At 42.3% G+C, this 25,573-nt stretch overlaps 1 protein-coding gene across 1 annotated transcript; it reads right to left on the minus strand.

The window, feature by feature from the left end:
* Nucleotides 1–463: 463 nt before the first annotated feature.
* LOC123139533 (putative GDP-L-fucose synthase 2) lies at nt 464–24,483 on the minus strand. Its single transcript, XM_044559322.1, has 2 exons — nt 24,394–24,483; nt 464–1,483 (listed from the first exon to the last, which is right to left on the minus strand). Exons 1-2 carry the CDS (start codon nt 24,481–24,483, stop codon nt 464–466), a joined length of 1,110 nt encoding a protein of 369 aa, XP_044415257.1.
* Between the last annotated feature and the right edge of the window lie 1,090 nt (nt 24,484–25,573).

The raw sequence follows: 25,573 nt of genomic DNA on the forward strand, positions 1-25,573 counted from the left end.
CGCCGGAGCCCCCAAGCGCCCCCAGCGCGACGGGTTCGGTCTGCGGCCGACGGGCGGAAAAAAGGGCCGAACCGGCGCTTTTCGTCGTCCTGGGGGCGCGACTGGGACGTATTTTTGACGCCGGCGCCGAAAAAGTCGCCTGGGGGCCTGTTGGGAGCGCGGCTGGAGATGCTCTAAAGTGTATCTAAAGTGTACGGAGGCCACAGCAACTATCGCCCATCTACCGTCCATCATTACTACTGATGTATGATTTCCTGGCGAGTTGTACCGTACAGCGCAGCATATATTCATAATTTCGCTCTGTTATGCAGGCTAACCAGTACCCGCGGTTACGGCCTCGCTCTTTGTTTCTTACTCCCTCCGTCCCAGCCAAAAACGTTCTTATATTATGGGACAGACGGAATATCAAAGAACAAATTAAGTGCAACAATCTTTGGACAGATATGAAGCCTGTTGCATGAATTCATGCTTCATCTTGTTGACGGCAATACAGTTGGTACATCTCTATGAGCCCGTCCCTAAGCGCCACCTTAGGCTTCCACCCAAGCTTCCTCATCTTGGAGCTATCAATCAACCGCCTGGGCACACCGTCCGGCCGGCTGGCGTCCCACACCACGCGACCCTCGTACCCGACCACCTCCTTCACCATCTCCGCCAGCTCCCTCACGCTCATCTCCTCGCCACTCCCCACGTTCACGTGCTCCAGCCCGGAGTACCTGTCCATCAGCAGCACCAAGGCTTCCACAAGGTCATCCACGTGCGTGAACTCGCGGAGCGCGGCGCCGGAGCCCCAGACCACGGCCTCGGGAGCGCCGGTGACCTTGGCGTGGTGGAAACGGCGGATGAGGGCTGGGATGACGTGGGAGCTCTCCGAAGGGAAGGGGTTCCGCGGGCCGTAGATGTTGTTGGGCGACGCCGCGATGGCGTCCATGCCGTGCTCCTCGCGGTAGGCCTGGCACATCTTGATGCCCGCGATCTTGGCGATGCTGTACCACTCGCTACCGGGCGCTGGCGGGCCGGACAGGAAGGCCGACTCCGGGATAGGCTGCCACGCGTCCTCGGGGTAGATGGTGGCGCTGGCGAGGATGAGCAGCTTGCGGACGGAACCGCAGCGCTGGGCGGCGGTCATCACGTTGAAAATGATGCCCAGGTTCTTGGTCAGGTACTCGGCCGGCGCGCTCAGAGCCGCGTGGACGCCGCCGGACTTGGCAGCACAGAGTATGACGTAGCGGGGCTGCTCGGCGTCGAAGAATGTGTCCACGGCGTGCTGGCACGTCAGGTCGAGCTCGGCGTGTGTGCGGACGACGATGCTGTTGAAGCCGAGCGCCGCTAGCTTGCGGTGGGCGGCTGTGCCGATCATGCCCCGGTGACCGGCCACGAATGTCTTGGCGGACTTGTCGCCGAGGAATGACATGCTACCCGTGGAGCACGTACGTACCCTGGTGAGCAAGCGTGATCTACACCAGACTTGCGCGCGTGGTGTCTGTCTAGTGCAATGGTGGCCTTAAATAGCAGCGCAATGCACCTCCGCCTCGTAGTGACTGACCCTAGCTACATAAAAACTACGCAGTGCACACTTGGGCCTGGTCAGGCCAGCCCAGCACAACCTGGTCATGCTTCGGGCCACGTTGGGCCCAGCCAGCCAATTGTGGTATAGAAGGAACAACACCTTGGGGTATTCAAAACGGTGTCCACGCTCATCTACACTCGGTGAAAAGTAAATTCAAAACAATATGAAAAAAGTAAAGGAAGTCTAATTTTTTTACGCATCCAAGATAGCCATGTGAGCTAGGGGCATACGGAATTTCGTGGTGTTTGCACATATGAGAACTCATACAAAAAAAGGGTCCAAATAGTTTTCTCTTTAAAGTTTCTCATACATTTGACATGAGCTCCTTAGATGTCCAAACGCCACAAAAATTGCCATGCATCTTGCGCACATAAGCATATTGAATGCATAAAAAAATTCAGATTTGTTTTTACTATTTTATTTGAATTTACTCTTCACTCTCAGGTGCTGATGCATCTGGGTGTAGAATAGCCGGTCCGCTAACGTACCATGTTTAAATAAGAAAATAAACATGCAATATGATAAGAAAGACACCAGGGCTTCAAAATCTCTCCAAGCTTAACACTTTAGGATGACGAGATTCGTTCATCCCTCTAGTTGGTGGTACCACGGTTCTCTTCCATAGGAGGCATGGGGTGACGAGCAGGAGCTTGATGGAGCTGTTCATTTTGATTCCTTCATGCATGACGATTTGCGCGTTGAGCACATCCACCTTCTCCTCTAGTTGAGTGATGACCTACTACCCCAACTTCTCCTTAGTTTGATCCCGACCAACCGAGACATCAAGTGAGATAGTCATCCAAGCAAAGCACAAAGCAATGTCCTCTTTGAGGCCACAATTCATTGTCCTTGTCCTCTTTGTGCTTGCTTGTGTGTCCATGAGATAATCGACCTCATCCACTTCGGGACAATCATCCTCTTCGTTCTCTTGTTCTTCATCATACCTCTTACCATCATAATCCAGATTGTCAATACCGAGTATGTGCGATTCATGCGATCGAGACATAAAAGTTGCAACATCATGCTCTTCCACACTACAATTAATAACAAGCATGTCTAAAGATTGTCGCCGCAAACCATCACTAATATTCATAGCGAAAAAAATAAAAGAACATTTTTTTTACCTCTGGGGCATATCTTAGAACGCTTGGTGGACATGGGCCTTGGCTGCGACGACTGAACGTGCCGGAGAAGGAGTTGATGGGGTTCCTAGAGAAGGGCTACGAGGCAATAGAACGGGTGAAGGTAGACGCCTCGTTCCTTGTATTTCCCGCCACCTCTTTGAGGGCCTTTCCAGCCGTTGTCGGCTTCCTTGCATTCTTGCCATCAGCCGGAGCAAGAGGAGGGCGACCGAAAATCTTTGAGGCCGGTGCGACCTTGACACCAGCTTGTTCATGACACAGTGGTCCGCACGATGCCCTTTGTCCCGAACCGCTTCCTTGGTATGGGCGGCAGCGCATGGGTTGATTCCGACGGTGTAGCACCAGCGTGGTTGAGAAGGCGGCCCGCGGTCCCATTCTTGTTGGAATCGCAACCGCCGTACTAAGCAAAATAAGATGCATAAAAGATAAACATCACATGCAATCAAAATATGTGACATGATATGGCCATCATCATCTTGTGGTTTTCATCTCCATCTCCAAAGCTTCGTCATGATCTCCATCGTCACCATCTCGGCACCTTGATCTCCATCGTTGCGTCGTGGTCGTCTCGCCAACTATTGCTTCTACAACTATCCCAACGCATTGCGATAAAGTAAAGCAATTACATGGTGTTTGCATTTCATACAATAAAGAGACAATCATAAGGCTCCTGCCAGTTGCCGATAACTTCAAACATGATCATCTCATACAATAACGTATATCACATCATGACTTGACCAAATCACATCACAACATGCCCTGCAAAAACAAGTTAGATGTCCTCTACTTTGTTGTTGCAAGTTTTACGTGGCTGCTACGGGCTTATAGCAAGAACTGTTCTTACCTACGCACAAAACCACAACGGTGTTTCATCAAGTTTGCTGTTTTAACCTTCTTCAAGGACCGGTAGCAGTCAAATTCGATTCAACTAAAGTAGGAGAAACAGACACCCGCCAGCCACCTCTATGCCAAACTAGTTGCACACTACTAGGGAAAAGGCTAGCAGGCCGGTTTTAGGTATAGCAGCAACGTGGGGTGGCGCGTTACTAATACGGCGCTACAGCTATAGTATACCAGTAGCGTGTGTTTTCCCGCGCTACTGCTATACCTACTTAGCAGTAGCACTTTTGGTAGAGAGCGCTACTAGTAGTTACTAGCAGCGCGCCTCCCTACCGGCGCTACTACTATTGTTGCATATTTCTTTTTTGTTTTATGTCGTATTCATATGCCATTATACAAGTTTTCATACAGTAGCAATTTAGAGATTGTTTTTACATCAGAATGAGCTATTACATTATTGGGTGAAAGAACCGTGGATTAGTTTCATGTGCATGGATCCAAAGTGACCAATGGTCACTTTGGATCCATCCACTTGAAACTAAATCGAGGTTCTTTCACCCAATGACATAATAACTCATCATCATCATCATCATCATATCATTAACAACTTATCATCATAATACAACATTGTCATATAACACTTCCTCATGATCATCATTTATATCAATGAGACATCATATAGCAAGTTGGTCACTAGTCATAATCACAACTCCTCATCATCATCAACTCTAACACATTGCACCACATAATAACATTGTGCCTAGGACCTACTTCTCTCTCATAGGACCTACTACCTTCTCTTAGGTAAAATAGCATAAAATAAGATAGGCCTTGACTCTCCCTTATGGAGAATTGAGATTATCATGTCTCCAATTCTTGCCCTTCGCACAATGTTGCTTCCAAGTAGCTCCCTACGAGTGACCATACATTTTTTCCAATCTTTGATTGTCTATGTCTTCATTGGTTTTAGAAATCCGATCAAGAGTGATTCATAGGATGACCTAGCCGTATATTTAAAACATCAAGGCGACATTTCTGAAACATCAGATGAGGCGCACACACTCCTGCGGGATTATTTGTTGAAAAACATAGTAATAACTTTGTAGTTAGCAATGTAGTTCAGTTTTAGAAGAATTTATGCAAAAGATGCACATATGTTGTAATACTAAAAAAATCTTACCATGACATCTCCATGGATGTTAGCATAGTTCAACACGTGCACTAGTAGCACGTATTGACCATAATGTGGAGGAGTTTGATAATACATATTCTAATTCTCAAGATTAGTAATAAATGCGGTCAGATGATTTTTCTCCTAATAAGTTAATTCTGAGCCATCAGCTATCAATGGAAATAAGCTGTCAACTATTTTGAAATAAACAATATAAATTACTTAATAATTATGTTTGAGAAACTTACATAGCGGTAGAATTGGAAGCGTATCAACAAGAACCCAAATGTTCAAATTGTCTTCGGCGATGTCAGGATCACCAAGATCCATGGTGACAAGCATACCCTCATGAAAATCATACATCTTGCAAAGTGCTTCCCAATTCGGGCAATCAAAATGCGATACGCTCTAGAATTGTATAGGTTTACCTCAAAATCCATACCATGATGGATCCTTAGGTGAGTTTTCTTTGTGTTCCATACTTTCAAGATCTTCAAAATCCATCCTCTCCAAGACATAGCATCTTGCATGGCATGGGATAAGCTAGTCGAATTGTAAAAGACGAAAATTACGCATTGAAGTAGTAGAAGTCGAGCTTAATTACAAAAAAACACTTTGCATCATAGCGTACCTTTCCAACATCGCAGGTCTCCTCGAGCTTAATGCTGAAGCGCCGACCTTCTACCAAGTGAGGCCTGTCGCAGAAACCCCGATTGTCGCTGCACCAGGAGCACTCCACGAGACTTTCGTCCGACGACATTTCCTATGTTCATAATTCAAAGATTGGACTTCTAAAATTCAATAAATGTACTACAAAAACTAGTTTAGATCATTATTAATCAGCACGGGTTGACTATCGGTCCGTCGAATCTTTTTTTTGAAAATTCTCAACTCATGTGATGTATATATTCGACCGTTGGTGATGGTCGCTCCTCACCGAGTGCATTAAAACAAAATTCTAGGACACGGAAACGAAGGAGAAGCGACCCCCACGACAACAGTCGGCATTCTTCTTCTCTCATATATGGTGGACACATGATACGTCTCCGTCGTATCTATAATTTTTGATTGTTCCATGCCAATATTATTCAACTTTCATATACTTTTGGCAACTTTTTATACTATTTTTTGGGACTAACATATTGATCAAGTGCCGAGTGCCAGTTCCTGTTTATTGCATGTTTTATGTTTTGGAATATTTTTATGAAGCATAAAGCCATGCGAGCCAAGGACCACAGGGGAAACCCTTCTCCCATCTAGGGAGGAGGTCAAGGAAGAAGAAGAAGAAGGGTGGCTCTCTCCCCCTTGCTTCCGGTGGCGCTGGAACGCTACCCGGGGCCATCATCATCACCGCGGTCTACACCAACACCTCCGCCATCTTCACCAACATCTCCATCACCTTCCCTCATCTATATTCAGCGGTCCACTCACCCGCAACCCGCTGCACCCTCTACTTGAACATGGTGCTTTATGCTTCATATTAGTATCCAATGATGTGTTGCCATCCTATGATGTCTGAGTAGATTTTCGTTGTCCTACCGGTGATTGATGAATTGCTATGATTGGTTTGAATTGCATGTTTTATTATTGGTGCTGTCCTATTGTGCCCTTTGTGTCGCGGAAGCATGAGGGATTCCCGCTGTAGGGTTTGCAATGTGTTCATGATTTGCTTATGGTGGGTGGCGTGAGTGACAGAAGCATAGACCCGAGTAAGTAGGTTGTTTGCGTATGGGATAAAGGGGCTTGATACTTTAATGCTATGGTTGGGTTTTTGATGTCTACTACACAACCTTCTTGTAGACGTTGTTTGGCCTGCAGGTGCACAGGTTTGTAGGACAGTGGCAAATTTCCCTCAAGTGGATGACCTAAGGTTTATCAATCCGTAGGAGGCATAGGATGAAGATGGTCTCTCTCAAACAACCCTGCAACCAAATAACAAAGAGTCTCTTGTGTCCCCAACACACCCAATACAATGGCAAATTGTGTATGTGCACTAGCTCGGCAAAGAGATGGTGATACAAGTGCAATATGGAAGGTAGAAAAAGGTTTTTGTAATCTGAAAATATAAAAACAGCAAGGTAACTAATGATAAAAGTCAACGTAAACGGTGTTGCAATGATAGGAAACAAGGCCTAGGGTTCATACTTTCACAAGTGCAAGTTCTCTAAACAATAATAACATAGATAGATCATATAACAAGCCCTCAACATGCAACAAAGAGTCACTCCAAAGCCACTAATAGCGGAGAACAAACATAGAGATTATGGTAGGGTACGAAACCACCTCAAAGTTATTCTTTCGGATCGATCTATAAAAGAGTTCGTACTAGAATAACACCTTAAGAGACAAATCAACCAAAACCCTAATGTCCCCTAGATACTCCATTGTCACCTCAAGTATCCGTGGGCATGATTATACGATATGCATCACACAATCTCAGATTCATCCAACCAACACAAAGTACTTCAAAGAGTGCCCCAAAGTCTCTACCGGAGAGTCAAGAACGTGTGCCAACCCCTATGCATAGGTTCATGGTTGGAACCCGCAAGTTGGTCATCAAAACATACATCAAGAGGCACATGATATCCCATTGTCACCACATATAAGCACGGCAAGACATACATCAAGTGTTCTCATAAAAGACTCAATCTGATAAGATAACTTCAAAAGGGAAACTCAATTCATCACAAGAGAGTAGAGGGGGAGAAACATCATAAGATCCAACTACAATAGCAAAGCTCGGGATACATCAAGATCGTGCCATAGAGGGAACACGAGAGAGAACACGAGAGAAAGAGATCAAACACATAGCTACTGGTACATACCCTCAACCCCGAGGGTGAACTACTCCCTCCTCGTCATGGAGAGCGCCGGGATGATGAAGATGGCCACCGGTGATGGGTTCCCCCTCCGGCAGGGTGTCGGAACGGGCTCCCGAGAGGTTTTTGGTGGCTACAGAGGCTTGCGGCGGCGGAACTCCCGATCTATCTTGATATTTGATGGTTTTAGGGTACGTAGGCATATATAGGCGAAAGAAGTCGGTCGGGAGGTGCTCGAGGGGTCCACGAGACAGGGGGCGCGCCCTCCTATCTCGTGGAGTCCTTGAGTATCTTCTGACTTGAACTCCACGTCTCCAGGATGGTATTCTTCCACAAAATCACGTTCCCGAAGGTTTCATTCCGTTTGGACTCCGTTTGATATTCCTTTTCTTCGAAATACTGAAACAGGCAATAAAACAGCAATATGGGCTGGGCCTCCGGTTAATTGGTTAGTCCCAAAATTAATATAGAAGTGTATAATAAAGCCCATAATCATTCAAAACACATAGTAATATAGCATGTAACAATCAAAAATTATAGATATGTTGGAGACGTATCAAGCATCCCCAAGCTTAATTCCTGCTCGTCCTCGAGTAGGTAAATGATAAAAATAGAATTTTTAATGTGGAATGCTACCTAGCATAATTCTCAAAGTAATTTTCTTTTATTGTGGCATCAATGTTCAGATTCAAATGATTCAAAATAAAAGTTCATATTGATAAAAGAAATAGTAACACTTCAAGTATACTAATCAAAGTAATCATGTCTTCTCAAAATAACATGGCCAAAGAAAGTTATCCCTACAAAATCATATAGTCTGGCTGTTGATCTATCTTCATCACACAAAGTATTTAATCATGCACAACCCCGATGACAAGCCAAGCAATTGTTTCATACTTTAATAATCTCAAACTCTTTCAACTTTCACCCAATACATGAGCGTGAGCCATGGACATAGCACTATATGTGGAATAGAATGGTGGTTGTGCAGAAGACAAAAAGGAGAAGATAGTCTCACATCAACTAGGCGTATCAACAGGCTATGGAGATGCCCATTGATAGATATCAATGTGAGTGAGTAGGGATTGCCATGCAACAGATGCACTAGAGCTATAAATATATGAAAGCTCAACAAAAGAAACTAAGTGGGTGTGCATCCAACTTGCTTGCTCACGAAGACCTAGGGCACTTTTGAGGAAGCCCATCATTGGAATATACAAGCCAAGTTCTATAATGAAAGATTCCCACAGTATATGAAAGTGACAACATATGAGACTCTCTATCATGAAGATCATGGTGCTATTTTGAAGCACAAGTGTGGAAAAAGAGATAGTAGCATTGTCCCTTCTCTGTTTTTCTCTCATTTTATTTTCTTCTTCTTCTTTTTTTCTCCCCCTTTTTTTCTTTTTTTTCTTTCTTTGGCCTTCTTTTTTTCTTGGCCTTTCTCTCTTTTTTCTTTTTTTCTTTTTGTAAAGTCCGAAGTCTCATCCCGACTTGTGGGGGAATCATATCCTTCATCATCCTTCACTCACTAGGACAATGCTCTAATAATGAAGATCATCACACTTTTATGGATTTACAACTCAAAGCTAGAACAAGATATGACTCTATATGAATGCCTCCGGCGGTGTACTGGGATATGCAATTAATCAAGAGCGACATGTATGAAGATTATGAAGGTGGCCTTGCCACAAATACGATGTCAACTACATGATCATGCAAAGAGCAATATGACAAAACTAATGCATGTCATATGAACGGAACAGTGGAAAGTTGCATGGCAATATATCTCGCAATGGCTATGGAAATGCCATAATAGGTAGGTATGGTGGCTGTTTTGAGGAAGGTAAATGGTGGGTGTATGGTACCGGCGAAAGTTGCGCGGCACAAGAGAGGCTAGCAATAATGGAAGGATGAGGTGTGTATAATCCATGGACTCAACATTAGTCAAAAGAACTCATGTACTTGTTGCAAAAATTTAGAAGTCATCAAAAACCAAAGCACTACGCGCATGCTCCTAGGGGGATAGATTGGTAGGAAAAGACCACCGCTCGTCCCCGACCGCCACTCATAAGACAATCAATAAATAAAAATGTGATCCAACTTCATCACAAAGTGGTTCACCATACGTGCATGCTACGGGAATCACAACCCTTAACACAAGTATTTTTCATAATCACCTCAACTAGCATGACTCTAATATCACTACCTCCATATCTCAAAACAATTATCAAGTATCAAATTGATCATAGCATCCAATTCACCTCCTATGGAAGTTTTCGTTCAAATTACCATGTTGTTTAAGACTCTCAAAATAATATAAGTGAAGCATGAGAGACTAGCAATTTCTACAAAAATATAACCTCCGTCGTGCTCTAAAAGATATAAGTGAAGCACTAGAGCAAACGACAAACTACTCCGAAAGATATAAGTGAAGATCAATGAGTAGCTAAATAATTATGCAACTATGTGAAGACTCTCTCATTAAAGAATTTCAGATCTTTGTATTGTATTCAAGCAGCAAGCAAAGCAAAACAAAATGACAATTCAAGGGTATCACAACTCATGTGAAGAAGCAAAAACTTAGGCTCAACCGATACTAACCGATAGTTGTTGAAGAGGAAAGGTGGGATGCCTACCGAGGAATCCCCAAGCTTAGATGCTTGAGACTTCTTGAAATATTATCTTGGGGTGCCTTGGGCATCCCCAAGCTTGAACTTTTGTGTCTCCTTAATTCCTCTCATATCATGGTTTCTCTTTTTATCAAAGCCTTCATTCACAATAAACCTAACAAGAACTCGTGAGATAGGTTAGTATAAACCAATGCAAAACCATATCATCTTCTACTGTAACAAATCACTAAAATTATTATTCAACATTGCATACTAAATGCCTCTGCATATTTAACACTCCTATCCTCAAATAGAATCATTAAACAAGCAAACATATGCAAACAATGCAACTATAACAGCAATCTGCCAAAACAGTACAGTCTGTAAAGAATGCAAGAGTATCAATACTTACCTGACTCCAAAAATTATGAACTAAAATTCCCACTGTAATAAATTTATCAGAGCTTAATATTCAAAAATATTCAACGTTATACCATTCTCTGACTTTTCTAGGGATTTTTTGCAACAGCGGTAAACTTTCTGTTTTCAAACAGCAACATGTATACTAGCAAAATAAGCAAGGCAAAGGCTATCCTTGAATTTTTTATTCAAACTAAAGAAGCAAAACATTACTCTAACTAACAGAAAGCAAAAACTAACAAAAGAAATTGACGCTCCAAGCAAAACACATATCATGTGGTGAATAAAAATATAGCTCCAAGTAAAGTTACCGATGAACGAAGACGAAAGAGGGGATGCCTTCCGGGGCATCCCCAAGATTAGGCTCTTGGTTGTCCTTGAATATTACCTTGGGGTGCCTTGTGCATCCCCAAGCTTAGGCTCTTTCCACTCCTTACTCCATAGTCCATCGAATCCTTACCCAAAACTTGAAAACTTCAACCACACAAAACTCAACACAAAACTCGTAAGCTCCGTTAGTATAAGAAAATAAAACCACCACTTAGGTACTGTAATGAACTCATTCTAAATCCATATTGGTGTAATATCTACTGTACTCCAACTTATCTATGGTTCATACCCTCCGATACTACTCATAGATTCATCAAAATAAGCAAACAACACATAGAAAACAGAATCTGTCAAAAAGAGAACAGTCTGTAGTAATATGTATAAAAAGTATAATTATCTAACACCAAAAATTATGAAATAAATTTCTGGACCTGATAAATTCGTCTATTAATCATCTGCAAAAAGAATCAACCTAAAAGCACTGTCGAGTAAAAAATGGCAGCTATTCTCGTAAGCGCTAAAGTTTCTGTTTTTTTACAGCAAGATCACATAAACTTCACCCAAGACTTCCCAAAGGTTCTACTTGGCACATTATTTAAACAAAAGCTAGAAAACATGATTACTACATTAGCATAATCATGTGGACACACAAAAACAGTAAGGATAAATATTGGGTTGTCTCCCAACAAGCGCTTTTCTTTAATGCCTTTTTAGCTAGGCATGATGATGACAATGATGCTCACATAAAAGATAAGAGTTGAAACATAATGGGAGCATCATGAAGCATATGACTAGCACATTTAAGTCTATCCCACTTCCTATGCATAGGGATTTTGTGAACAGACAACTTATGTGAACAATAATCAACTAGCATAGGAAGGCAAAACAAGCATAGCTTCAAAACTTTTAATACATAGAGAGGAAACTTGACATTATTGCAATTCCTACAAGCATATGTTCCTCCCTCATAATAATTTTCAGTAGCATCATGAATGAATTCAACAATATAACCAGCACCTAAAGCATTATTTTCATGATCTACAAGCATAGAAAATTTACTACTCTCAACATAAGCAAATTTCTTCTCATGAATAGTAGTGGGAGCAAACTGAACAAAATAACTATCATGAGATTGAAAATTAGGATCAAGATGACATGTTTCATGGTTATCATTATTCTTTAAAGCATACGTGTCATCACAATAATCATCATAGATAGGAGGCATGCTTTCATCATAGTAAATTTGCTCATCAAAGCTTGGGGGACACAAAATATCATCTCCATCAAACATAGCTTCACCAAGCTTGTGGCTTTGCATATCATTAGCATCATGGATATTCAAGGAATTCATACTAACAACATTGCAATCATGCTCATCATTCACATATTTTATGCCAAGAATTCTATGTAATTCTTCTTCTAGTACTTGAGCACAATTTTCCTCTTCATCATACTCACGAAAGATATTAAAAAGACGAAGCGTATGAGACAAACTCAACTCCATTTTTTTGTAATTTTCTTTTATAGACTAAACTAGTGATAAAACAAGAAAAAAAAGACTCGATTGCAAGATCTAATTGTTGGAAATATGCCCTAGAGGCAATAATAAAAGGATTATTATTATATTTCGTTGTTCATGATAATTGTCTTTATTCATGCTATAATTGTATTATCCGGAAATCGTAATACACGTGTGAATACATAGACCATAATATGTCCCTAGTAAGCCTCTAGTTGACTAGCTCGTTGATCAACAGATAGTCATGGTTTCCTGACTATGGACATTGGATGTCATTGATAACGGGATCACATCATTAGGAGAATAATGTGATGGACAAGACCCAATCCTAAGCATAGCACAAGATCGTGTAGTTCGTTTTGCTAGAGCTTTTCCAATGTGAAGTACCTTTTCCTTGGACCATGAGATCATGTAACTCCCGGATACCGTAGGAGTGCTTTGGGTGTACCAAACGTCACAACGTAACTGGGTGACTATAAAGGTGCACTACAGGTATCTCCGAAAGTGTCTGTTGGGTTGACACGGATCAAGACTGGGATTTGTCACTCCGTATGACGGAGAGGTATCTCTGGGCCCACTCGGTAATGCATCATCATAATGAGCTCAAAGTGACCAAGTGTCTGGTCACGGGATCATGCATTACGGTACGAGTAAAGTGACTTGCCGGTAACGAGACTGAACGAGGTATTGGGATACCGACGATCGAGTCTCGGGCAAGTAACGTACCGTTTGACAAAGGGAATTGTATACGGGGTTGATTGAATCCTCGACATCGTGGTTCATCCGATGAGACCATCAAGGAGCATGTGGGAACCAACATGGGTATCCAGATCCCACTGTTGGTTATTGACCGGAGAGCCGTCTCGGTCATGTTTGCATGTCTCCCGAACCGGTAGGGTCTACACACTTAAGGTTCGGTGACCCTAGGGTTGTATGAATATAAGTATGCAGCAAACCGAAAGTTGTTCGGAGTCCCGGATGAGATCCCGGATGTCACGAGGAGTTCCGGAATGGTCCGGAGGTAAAGAATTATATATAGGAAGTGCAGTTTCGGCCACCGGGAAAGTTTCGAGGGTCACCGGTATTGTACCGGGACCACCGGAAGGGTTCCGGGGGTCCACCGGGTGGGGCCACCTATCCCGGAGGGCCCCATGGGTTGAAGTGGGAGGGGAACCAGCCCCTGGTGGGCTGGTGCGCCCCCCCTGGGCCCCCTCTGCGCCTAGGGTTGGGAACCCTAGGGGAGGGGGCGCCTCCACTTGCCTTGGGGGGCACTCCACCCCCCTTGGCCGCCGCCCCCCTAGAGATCCTATCTCTAGGGCCGGCGCCACCCCTAGGGGCCTATATAAAGGAGGGGGGAGGGAGGGCAGCCGCACCTGAAGTTTTGGTGCCTCCCTCTCCCCTTGCTACACCTCCTCCTCCCGTAGTTGCTTGGCGAAGCCCTGCCGGAACTCTGCTGCATCCACCACCACGCCGTCGTGCTGCTGGATCTTCATCAACCTCTCCTTCCCCCTTGATGGATCAAGAAGGAGGAGAAGTCATCCGCTCCGTACGTGTGTTGAACGCGGAGGTACTGTCCGTTCGACACTTGGTCATCGGTGATTTGGATCACGGCGAGTACGACTCCATCATCCCCGTTCTCTTCAACGCTTCCGCTCGCGATCTACAAAGGTATGTAGATGCACTCCTATCACTCGTTGCATAGATGAACTCATAGATGGATCTTCGCGAAACCGTAGGAAATTTTTTATTTTCTGCAACGTTCCCCAACACTAAAGATATACCTTCAAGCACTAACCTCCCCGGCAACGGCGCCAGAAAAGAGCTTAGTTGACGGGGTGTGAGTGAGTGCCCTTTACCTAGCCTCCCCGGCAACCGCGCCAGAAATGAGCTTGATGTCTACTACACAACCTTCTTCTTGTAGACGTTGTCGGGCCTGCAAGTGCACAGGTTTGTAGGACAGTAGCAAATTTCCCTCAAGTGGATGACCTAAGGTTTATCAATCCGTAGGAGGCGTAGGATGAAGATGGTCTCTCTCAAACAACCCTGCAACCAAATAACAAAGAGTCTCTTGTGTCCCCAACACACCCAATACAATGGAAAGTTGTATAGGTGCACTAGTTCGGCAAAGAGATGGTGATACAAGTGCAATATGGAAGGTAGATAAAGGTTTTTGTAATCTGAAAATATAAAAACAGCAAGGTAACTAATGATAAAAGTGAGCGTAAACGACATTGCAATGATAGGAAATAAGGCCTAGGGTTCGTACTTTCACTAGTGCAAGTTCCCTCAACTATAATAACATAGATAGATCATATAACAAGCCCTCAACATGCAACAAAGAGTCACTCCAAAGCCACTAATAGCAGAGAACAAACATAGAGATTATGGTAGGGTACGAAACCACCTCAAAGTTATTCTTTCGGATCGATCTATAAAAGAGTTCGTACTAGAATAACACCTTAAGAGACAAATCAACCAAAACCCTAATGTCCCCTAGATACTCCATTGTCACCTCAAGTATCCGTGGGCATGATTATACGATATGCATCACACAATCTCAGATTCATCCAACCAACACAAAGTACTTCAAAGAGTGCCCCAAAGTCTCTACCGGAGAGTCAAGAATGTGTGCCAACCCCTATGCATAGGTTCATGGGTGGAACCCGCAAGTTGGTCACCAAAACATACATCAAGAGGCACATGATATCCCATTGTCACCACAGATAAGCACGGCAAGACATACATCAAGTTTTCTCATAAAAGACTCAATCCGATAAGATAACTTCAAAGGGGAAACTGAATTCATCACAAGAGAGTAGAGGGGAAGAAACATCATAAGATCCAACTACAATAGCAAAGCTCGGGATACATCAAGATCGTGCCATAGAGGGAACACGAGAGAGAACACGACAGAGAGAGATCAAACACATAGCAACTTGTACATACCTTCAGCCTCGACGGTGAACTACTCCCTCCTCGTCATTGAGAGCGCCGGGATGATGAAGATAGACACCGATGATGGGTTCCCCCTCTGGCAGGGTGCCGGAACGGGCTCCCGAGAGGTTTTTGGTGGCTACAAAGGCTTGCGTTGGCGGAACTCCTGATCTATCTTGATATTTGATGGTTTTAGGGTACGTAGGCATATATAGGCGAAAGAAGTCGGTCGGGAGGTGCTCGAGGGGTCCACGAGACAGGTGGGCGCACCCTTGTAAGGGGGGTGCGCCCTCCTATCTCGTGGAGTCCTCGAGTATCTTCTGATTCGAACTCCACGTCTCCAGGATGGTACTCTTCCAAAAAATCACGTTGCCGAAGGTTTCATTCCATTTGGACTCCGTTTGATATTCCTTTTATTCGAAATACTGAAACAGGCAATAAAACAACAATATGGGCAGGGCCTCCGGTTAATAGGTTAGTCCCAAAAGTAATATAAAAGTGTATAATAAAGCCCATAATCATTCAAAACACATAGTAATATAGCATGGAACAATCAAAAATTATAGATACGTTGGTGACGTATCAGTTTTACCTTAATCATCTTTAGTAGTTGCGGAAGTTTGCTAGAGTTCCACTCATAAGTGCGTATGATCCAAGAAGATAAAGTATGTTTGCTTATGCCTCTCCCTCAAATAGAATTGCAATATTAATAGTGATTACCGGTCTAGTAACGTAGTCAATTGCTTAGGGACAATTTCACAACTCCTACCATCATTTTTCCACACTCGCTATATTAATTTATTTCTTCTTTATCTAAACAACCCCTACTTTTTATTTACGTGCTCTTTATTATCTTGCAAACCTATCCAACAACACTTACGAAGTACTTCTAGTTTCAGACTTGTTCTAGGTAAAGCGAACACTAAGCGTGCGTAGACGTATCAGTGGCAGATAGGACTTGAGAGAATATTTGTTCTGCCTTTAGCTCCTCGTTGGGTTCGACACTCTTACTTATCAAAAGAGGTTACAATTATCCCCTACACTTGTGGGTTATCAAGATCTTTTTCTGGCGCCGTTGCCGGGGAGTCATAGTGTGGGGTGAATATTCTCGTGTGTGCTTGTTTGCTTTATCACTAAGTAATTTTTTTTGCTGTTCTTAGTTGTTTTCTATATTTAGTTATGGGTAGGTAATGCAAAATACCAAAAAAATTAGTTGTACCTACTACACCAATGGTTGAAGAACCACTCAAAATCTATCACACTCCTGAAGCTTTTTACTTGGATCATCTTCGATCCCTTTGTGCTCATGCTAAAACCCCCAGTAGCTTAGTTGAGGGAAAATCTTTAGATGAGCATGCTTGTTATGTGCGACACTGTATATCTGAAAAAGGGAAACTTTTACTGGATCAAATTCATCGTTTGCAATGCTATGCTTGGAATTTATGTGAAATTTATGATTTTACTTATTGTTCTGAAAACCGTAAGAAACACCTTGCCTGTCAATGTGAGTTTAGTGATAATGGAAGTGTATCTTCGTATTCTAAGGGTGTTTATAATTACTATGATGTTCAACAAATTGAAGAATTTGTTGCTTTTAAGGGTGCTTATGAAATTGCTTCTTTGATTGAAAAGTATGATGCTACTCTTTACAAATTTAATTTTTTTCCATACTTCAATATTGTTATGATAATTATGCTTCTAATGCCTATGTTAAACCATATATTGAGGACTTCTCCGCTGTCCAAGAAGAGACTAATATTTTGCAGGAGTCTATGGAAGAAGAAATTGAAGAAACTTTGAGCTCATTGGATGAAAAAGATGATGAGGAGAGCGAAGAACAAAAAGAGGAAGAGCGGATTAGCTACCCGTGCCCACCTTCTAATGAGAGTAACTCTTCAACTCATACATTGTTTAATTCCCCTTCGTGCTTACCGAAGGATGATTGCTATGATCCCGTTGGTTCTCTTGAAATATCCCTTTTTGATGATGCTTGCTATGCTTGTGGTCAGGATGCCAATATGAATTATGCTTATGGAGATGAACTTGCTATAGTTCCTTATGTTAAACATGAAATTGTTTCTATTGCACCCACGCATGATAGTCCTATTATCTTTTTGAATTCTCCAAACTACACTAAATCAAAGAAGTTTGTGCTTATTAAGGATTATATTGATGGGTTGCCTTTTACTGTTGCACATGATAATTTTGATAGATATAATATGCATGTGCTTTCTGCTCCTACTTACAATTATTATGAGATAGGACCTATATCTCCACCTCTCTATGTTTCCAATATGATAAAATTGCAAGAAATTGCTTATACTATGCATTGGCCTTTACTTGGTGTGCATGAATTGTTCTTTTATGACATGCCGATGCATAGGAAGAGAGCTAGACTTCGTCATTGCTTGATATATCTTACTTTGTGCTCACTACTAAAATACAAATCATTGTTAATTAAAATTGGCTTCGATATACCTTGGGATCTGGGTGGATTCATTACTTGAGCACTATATGACTAGCTTAATGGCTTTAAAGAAAGCACTGCTGGGGAGACAACCCGGAAGTTTTAGAGAGTCATTTATTTCTGTTGAGTGCTTTTATATAGTCTAAAAACAAAAAAAATAAAGAGGGGAACCCAAAACTTTTCAAAAAGGAAAGTGAAAGTGAGAAAGACAAGCATTGTTGAAGTGGGAGAGCTCCTTGAACTTTGTTCATGCTCACGGAAACTTTGTGAATCTTAATTACAGAAAGTTTTCATCAAAAATAATTATCCCCTTGTACAATTCCATTGTATTATAAAAATAATGTGCCAAGGTTTTCCTTTAGGATGTTTACAATGCTTGTTGGTTTGTACGGTGCAGGACAGAAACTTCGGCTATAGTGCGCGATTTTACATTTTTAACTGGAACGTCAAACGGTTCTGATTCTTTTTACACGGTCTTGCTACAAAAAAATATTTTCCTAATGTTGTTAGAATTTTTGGGGTACCAGAAGTATGGTGAATGTTCATATTGCTACAGACTATTCTGTTTTTGATGCATAGTTTACTTGTTTTGATGAAACTATCAATTTATATCAGTGGATTAAGCCATGGAAAGCTATATTATAGTAGACACAATGCAAAAACAAAATATGAATTGGTTTGCAACAGTACTTAGAGTAGTTATTTGCTTTATTATACTAACAGATCTTACCGAGTTTTCTGTCGAAGTTTTGTGTGGATGAAATGTTTGATTGAGGAGGTCTCGATATGAGGAAAATGAAGAGAGGCAAGAGCTCAAGCTTGGGGATGCCCAAGGCACCCCAAGTAAATATTCAAGGAGACTCAAGCGTCTAAGCTTGGGGATCCCCCGGAAGGCATCCCCTCTTTCTTCAACAAGTATCGGTATGTTTTCGGATTCGTTTGGTTCATGCGATATGTGCAAGTCTTGGAGCGTCTTTTGCATTTAGTTTTCAGTTTTCTTTTATGCACCATGCTGGTATGAGATAGTCCTTGGTTGATTTATAGAATTCTCATTGAAATTCACTTATATCTTTTGAGTGTGGCTTTATAGAATGCTTCATGTGCTTCACTTATATCATTTGAAGTTTGGATTGCCTGTTTCTCTTCACATAGAAAACCGCCATTTGTAGAATGCTCTTTTGCTTAACTTATATTTGTTAGAGCGTCGGCATATCTTTTGTAAAAATAATTTAACTCTCTTGCTTCACTTATATCTATTTAGAGAGATCACAGGAATTGGTCATTCACATGGTTAGTCATAAAATCCTACATAAACTTGTAGATCGCTGAATATGATATGTTTGATTTATTGCAATAGTTTTGCCGTATAACGCTGGTGATATTAGAGTCATGCTAGTGGGTGGTTGTGGATTGTAGAGACACTTGTGTTGAGGTTTGCAAGTCCTGTAGCATGCACGTATGGTAACCGTTGTGTGACAAATTTGAAGCATGGGGTGTTTCTTTGATTGTCTTCCTTATGAGTGGCGGTCGGGGACGAGCGATGGTCTTTTCCTACCAATCATCCCCCTAGGGGCATGCGCAGTAGTACTTTGCTTAGAGGGCTAATAAACTTTTGCAATAAGTATGTGAGTTCTTTATGACTAATGTGAGTCCATGGATTATACGCACTTTTACCTTTCCATCATTGCTAGCCTCTTCGGTACCGTGCATTGCCCTTTCTCACCTTGAGAGTTTGTGCAAACTTCGCCGTTGCATCCATACCCCGTGATACGATATGCTCTATCACACATAAGCCTCCTTATATCTTCCTCGAAACAGCCACCATACCTACCTATCATGGTATTTCCATAACCATTCCGAGATATATTGCCATGCAACTTTCATCATCATCATATACATGACTTGAGCATTCATTGTCATATTGCCTTGCATGATCGTAAGATAGATAGCATGATGTTTTCATGGCTTGTCCTTTTTTTGATGTCATTGCTACGCTAGATCATTGCACTCATCCCGGTACACCGCCGGAGGCAATCATATAGAGTCATACCTTTGTTCTAGTATCAAGTTGTAATATTGAGTTGTAAGTAAATAAAGTGTGTTGATCATCATTATAGAGCATTGCCTCATATAAAAAAGAGGCCAAAGAAGCCTAAATAAAAAAAAGGGGGACAAAGAAGCCCGCCCCAAAAAAAGAGAAAAGGGGCAATGTTACAATCCTTTTACCACACTTGTGCTTCAAAGTAGCACCATGTTCTTCATATAGAGAGTCTCCTATGTTATGACTTTCATATATTAGTGGGAATTTTCATTATAGAACTTGGCTTGTATATTCCAACGATGGGATTACTCAAATGCCCTAGGTCTTCATGAGCGAGCAAGTTGGATGCACACCCACTTAGTTTCTTTTGTTGAGCTTTCATACACTTATAGCTCTTAGTGCATCTGTTGCATGACAGTCCCGACTCCTCGTATTGATATCAATTGATGGGCATCTCCATAGCCCGTTGATTAGGCGCGTCAATGTGAGAATTTATCCTTTTTGTGTCTTCTCCACATAAACCTCCACCATCATATTCTATTCCACCTATAGTGCTATATCCATGGCTTGCGCTCATGTATTGCGTGAGGGTTGAAAAGGCTGAAGCGCGTTAAAAAGTATGAACCAATTTCTCGGCTTGTCATCGGGGTTGTGCATGATGGGAGCATTTTGTGTGACAAAAATGAAGCATGGACAAACTATATGATTTTGTAGGGATAAGCTTGCTTTTGCTATGTTGTTTTGAAAAGACATGAATGCTTTATTGGTACGCTCGAAGTATTATCGTTTTTATGTCAAATGATAGACTATTGCTTTGAATCATTCGTGTCTTAATATTCATGCCATGATTAGACATATGATCAAGATTATGCTAGGTAGCATTCCACATCAAAAATTATATTTTTTATCATTTACCTACTCGAGGATGAGCAGGAATTAAGCTTGTGGATGCTGATACGTCTCCGTCGTATCTATAATTTTTGATTGTTCCATGCCAATATTATTCAACTTTCATATAGTTTTGACAACTTTTTTTACTATTTTTTGGGACTAACATATTGATCCAGTGCCCAGTGCCAGTTCCTATTTGTTGCATGTTTTATGTTTCGCACGAAACCCATATCAAACAGAATCCAAACGGGATAAAAACGAACGGAGAATATTTTTGGAATATTTGGGATTTTCCAGAGGAAGAACCAACGCAAAACGGGGGGCGCACCTGCCTATCCTGGGCGCGCCCCTGACTCTCGTGGGCCCCTCATAAGGCGGTTGATGCTCTAATTTGGCCACAAGAAAGCTAATTTTTGGAAAAATATCTGGGCGAAGGTTTCAATCCAATCGGAGTTACGGATCTCCAGATATAAAAGAAACGGTGACAGGGCAGAATCCCAGAACGCAGAAACAGAGAGAGACACAGAGATAGATCCAATCTCGGAGGGGCTCTCGCCCCTCCCAAGCCATGGGAGCTAAGTAGCAGAGGGGAAACCCTTGTACCATCTAGGGAGGAGGTCAAAGAAGAAGAAGAAGGGGGGCTCTCTCCCCCTTGCTTCTGGTGGCGCCGGAACGCTACCGAGGGCCATCATCATCACCGCGATCTACACCAACACCTCCGCCATCTTCACCAACATCTCCATCACCTTCCCCCATCTATATTCAGGGGTCCACTCTCCCGCAACCCGTTGTACTCTCTACTTGAACATGGTGCTTTATGCTTCATATTATTATCCAATGATGTGTTGCCATCCTTGGTATGATGTCTGAGTAGATTTTCGTTGTCCTACAGGTGATTGATGAATTGCTATGATTGGTTTGAATTGCATGTTTTATTATTGGTGCTATCCTATTGTGCCCTCCGTGTCGCGCAAGCGTGAGGGATTCCCGCTGTAGGGTTTGCTATATGTTCATGATTTTCTTATGGTGGGTGGCGTGAGTGACATAAGCACATACCCGAGTAAGTAGGTTGTTTGCATATGGGATAAAGGGGACTTGATACTTTAATGCTATGGTTGGGTTTTACCTTAATGATCTTTAGTAGTTGCGGATGCTTGCTAGAGTTCTAATCATAAGTGCATATGATTCGAGAAGAGAAAGTATGTTAGCTTATGCCCCTCCCTAAAATAGAATTGCAATAGTGATTACCGGTCTAGTAACGTAGTCAATTGCTTAGGGACAATTTCACAACTCCTACCACCACTTTTCCACACTTGCTATATTTACTTTATTTCTTCTTTATCTAAACAGCCCCTACTTTTTATTTACGTGCTCTTTATTATCTTTCAAAACTATCCAACAACACTTACAAAGTATTTCTTGTTTCATACTTGTACTAGGTAAAGCAAACAGTAAGCGTCCATAGAGTCATATTAGTGGAAGGTAGGACTTGAGAGAATATTTGTTCTACCATTAGCTCCCCGTTTGGTTCGACACTCTTACTTATTGAAAGAGGCTACAATTATCCCCTACGCTTGTGGGTTATCAACACACCCCCTTACTGATTTTTCGACCGTCGGTGATGGTCATTACTCCTCCTTCCCCTAGTGCATAACAAAGGTCTAGCACAAGGAGAAGAAGGAGAAACAACCCCCACGACAACAGTCGGGTTTCTTCCTCCCTCATATGTGGTGCAGACTTTCTTCCTCATTCATTTTTTAATTATCATGTATGGAGCCTCGATAGACTTAAAGTCGACCCGAAATGTTGTTTAATTATCTTTCTAGAAAATCCAGGCCACTCGATATTTCCTAAATATTCTGGCACAAGTCATGCCAAAATTCACGAAAAAATCCGGCATGACCTTCGCTAAAAAAGGACATATCAAGCGCCTGAAATTTGCCGGAATGAAAATTAAACAACACTCCGGCAAAACATAGGCCACTCAGAGGTGTTACCTGCAAAGATGGCCACTTGGGCAAGCACATGCCCTATTTGCATTCAAACTTGATGGTCATTGCATTTCAATGGTCGAAAATATGAACACAAACATTTCATAATATCTTATAGGACTCATATTGACATGGAGATTTGGCTAGTCTCACCTCAAGGTCGGAGGGGGTCTGTGACGGGGACGACGGCGGCGACGACATGGAGATTTGGCTACAAAACAAAATCGTATTCAAAATAGTTCTCTCCAATTTGAGCATTCAAAATAGGAGTAGTTCTCCAATTTGAGCATTCAATAAGAAAAATTGAATCATAAAATAAATTAGTATTCAAATTAGCATGCATTCAATAAGCAAAACTAAATCATAAAATAAATTAGTATTAAAATTAGCATGCATTTAATAAGCAAAATTAAATCATCTCTTGCGTCCGTACATCATCGAATATTATCACTAATACATCTCGAATAGTATCATACATATAACCTCACTAATACAGCTAAAACCCTAGAGAATCGGCCCGGGGGTGCACACCCAAAGAGAAGGAACCATCACAGGATCATAGCTCCAGTGATGAGATCCCTGAAGAACCTTTTAGGTATTGGAGAACCTGCCCTCCAACGCAACCATGTAGCGACGGACATGCTCGTCCTCCTCGCTGACACGGTGACGTACCACCTCCACGGGGTACTCAAGCCTTCACACCATCTGTGGCCCACATGACCGCCACCAAAGGAGGTTCGGGTCAATGACGGGATGGCTCCTCACAAACCTGCGCCTCCTGGAAGGTAGCACATCCCAGTACCAGCCCGGCGAAGTCTAGTCCTGGACATGACCCCTCTGATCAAGCATGCCTCCTCCGCTGAGTCGATGACAAGGATGCGGAATAAGCATCGTCGACGTTGATGCGGGAATAATTGCTTTAACTGAAAAAGTAACTAGTTCTATTAATTCTCGTACTAAAAATAAAATAGTTGTATTAATTCAACTAGTTCAACTAAGTGCTTACTATAAATAAAATAAAATATTTCTTACTAAAAATAAACTAGTTCCATTAGTTCTATTAATTTTTTACTAAAAAATTAGTTCTATTAATTCAACTAGTTCTTACTAAAAATAAACTAGTTCAACTAGTTCTATTAATTTTCTTACTAAAAAACTAGTTATATTAATTCAACTAGTTCCTACTAAAAATAAACTAGTTCAACTAGTTCTATTAATTTTCTTACTAATTCTATTAAACACTTACTAAACAACAGTAAAAAACTATATTGAATTTTTTCTATAAACTAAACACTACTGCCCTAGTTAAACCCTACTGCCCTAACCCTACTGCCCTAGTTCTTAAGCATCTACAAGTACTAACTAATTAGATGAACCCTACCTAGGTACTTAAGCATCTACAACTACTTAAGCACTCATTGATGAACCCTAGGAATTTGTCCTAAAAACTAATTAAGCATCTACAACTACTGCCCTAATTAACATCTAGTTTACAATTAAGCATCTACAACTACTGCCCTAACTGCCATCTAATTTGATGAACCCTAACTAATTAGATGAACTCTAAAATCTTATGAACCCTAGGAACCCTAGCTAGGTAGAGCTAGGGGAGGAGGAGGAGGAGGAGGAAGTGTAGGCGTGCTCACCTCGGGCACCGGCGAAGTTAGGGAGCGACCGAGGGAGGGGCATGCGGCGTCGAGGTCGGGATCGGGGTCGGGGTCGGGGCTCTGGCGCATGGCGGAGGGGGCGATGTAGGGGGCGTCGAGGTCGGGGTCGGGGGCGGCGTCAAGGTCGGGGTCAGGGGCGGCGTCGAGGTTGGGGTCGGGGGCGACGTCTAGGGCGTGCGAAGGGCGATGGGAGAGCGCGCGGCGGCCGACGGTGATGTAGGGCGACGACGGCGGCAACAATAGACAAGTTGGATTTGGTGGAAGTGGTCATGAGGAAGAAGAACCGCGCGCGGTTAAGTCAAAATAAGCAGTAGCACGTGCCAGGAAAAGCGCTACTACTACATTAGCTATAGCTAACTTAGCTATAGCGTTGGATGACAACACGCGCTACTACTAAGTTAGCTATAGCGCCTGTCCTGAAAGCACGCTGCTGCTACGCCTGTCTCCTTTATATTTTTTCATTTATTTTCCTTCACATTTTCTTTTTTCCTTCCCCTTTTTCTATTTATTTCATTTTCATTTACTTTTCTATATGTTTTTCATTTTATTTTCCTTTCATTAGCATTAGCGCTTTATGCGTAAAACACGCTACTACAACAATCCTAGCAGCAGCGCGCTTTGCTTAAGCTCGCTACTACTAGTGGTAGCCTGGTGAGAACCGTAGGGGCTTTTAGTTGTAGCGCTTCTTCCGTGAGACGCGCTACTGCTACAAACTTAGCTGCAACATGTTTGGCTGACGTGCACTAGTGGTAAATTGTAGTAGCGCTTCTTTTGGGCACGTGCTACTGGTAAGTTTCTGTGTATAATGTTTTCCCTAGTAGTGGCATGTTTGTCGGTGGAACCGGTCTCATGTACGTGGACATGTAAATTGGTCTGGGGCGCTTCATCTTACAATACCGCCGAATCAAAATAAGACGTTGGTGGTAAGCAGTATGACTATCACCGCCCACAACTCTTTGTGTTCTACTCATGCATATCATCTATGCATAGACCTGGCTCTGATGCCACTCTTGGGAAACATTGGATGGAAAACAAAAAAATTCTACATACACGCAATGATCTATCCATAGAGATGCATACCAACGAGGGGAAGAGTGTGTTTACGTACCCTCGTAGACCGTAAGCGGAAGCGTTTCGCAACGCGGTTGATGTTGTCGAA

The sequence above is a fragment of the Triticum aestivum genome, chromosome 6B, assembly GCF_018294505.1.
Source record: "Triticum aestivum cultivar Chinese Spring chromosome 6B, IWGSC CS RefSeq v2.1, whole genome shotgun sequence".
Taxonomy (NCBI): Eukaryota; Viridiplantae; Streptophyta; class Magnoliopsida; order Poales; family Poaceae; genus Triticum; species Triticum aestivum.

Coding starts and splice junctions, on each gene's coding strand:
- LOC123139533 (XM_044559322.1), bottom strand. CDS start 24,483: ATGCGCCAGAGCCCCGACCCCGACCCCGATCCCGACCTCGACGCCGCA. Junction 1,484..24,393: donor TAACTTCGCCGGTGCCCGAG/GTGAGCACGCCT, acceptor TGCACTAGACAG/ACACCACGCGCGCAAGTCTG.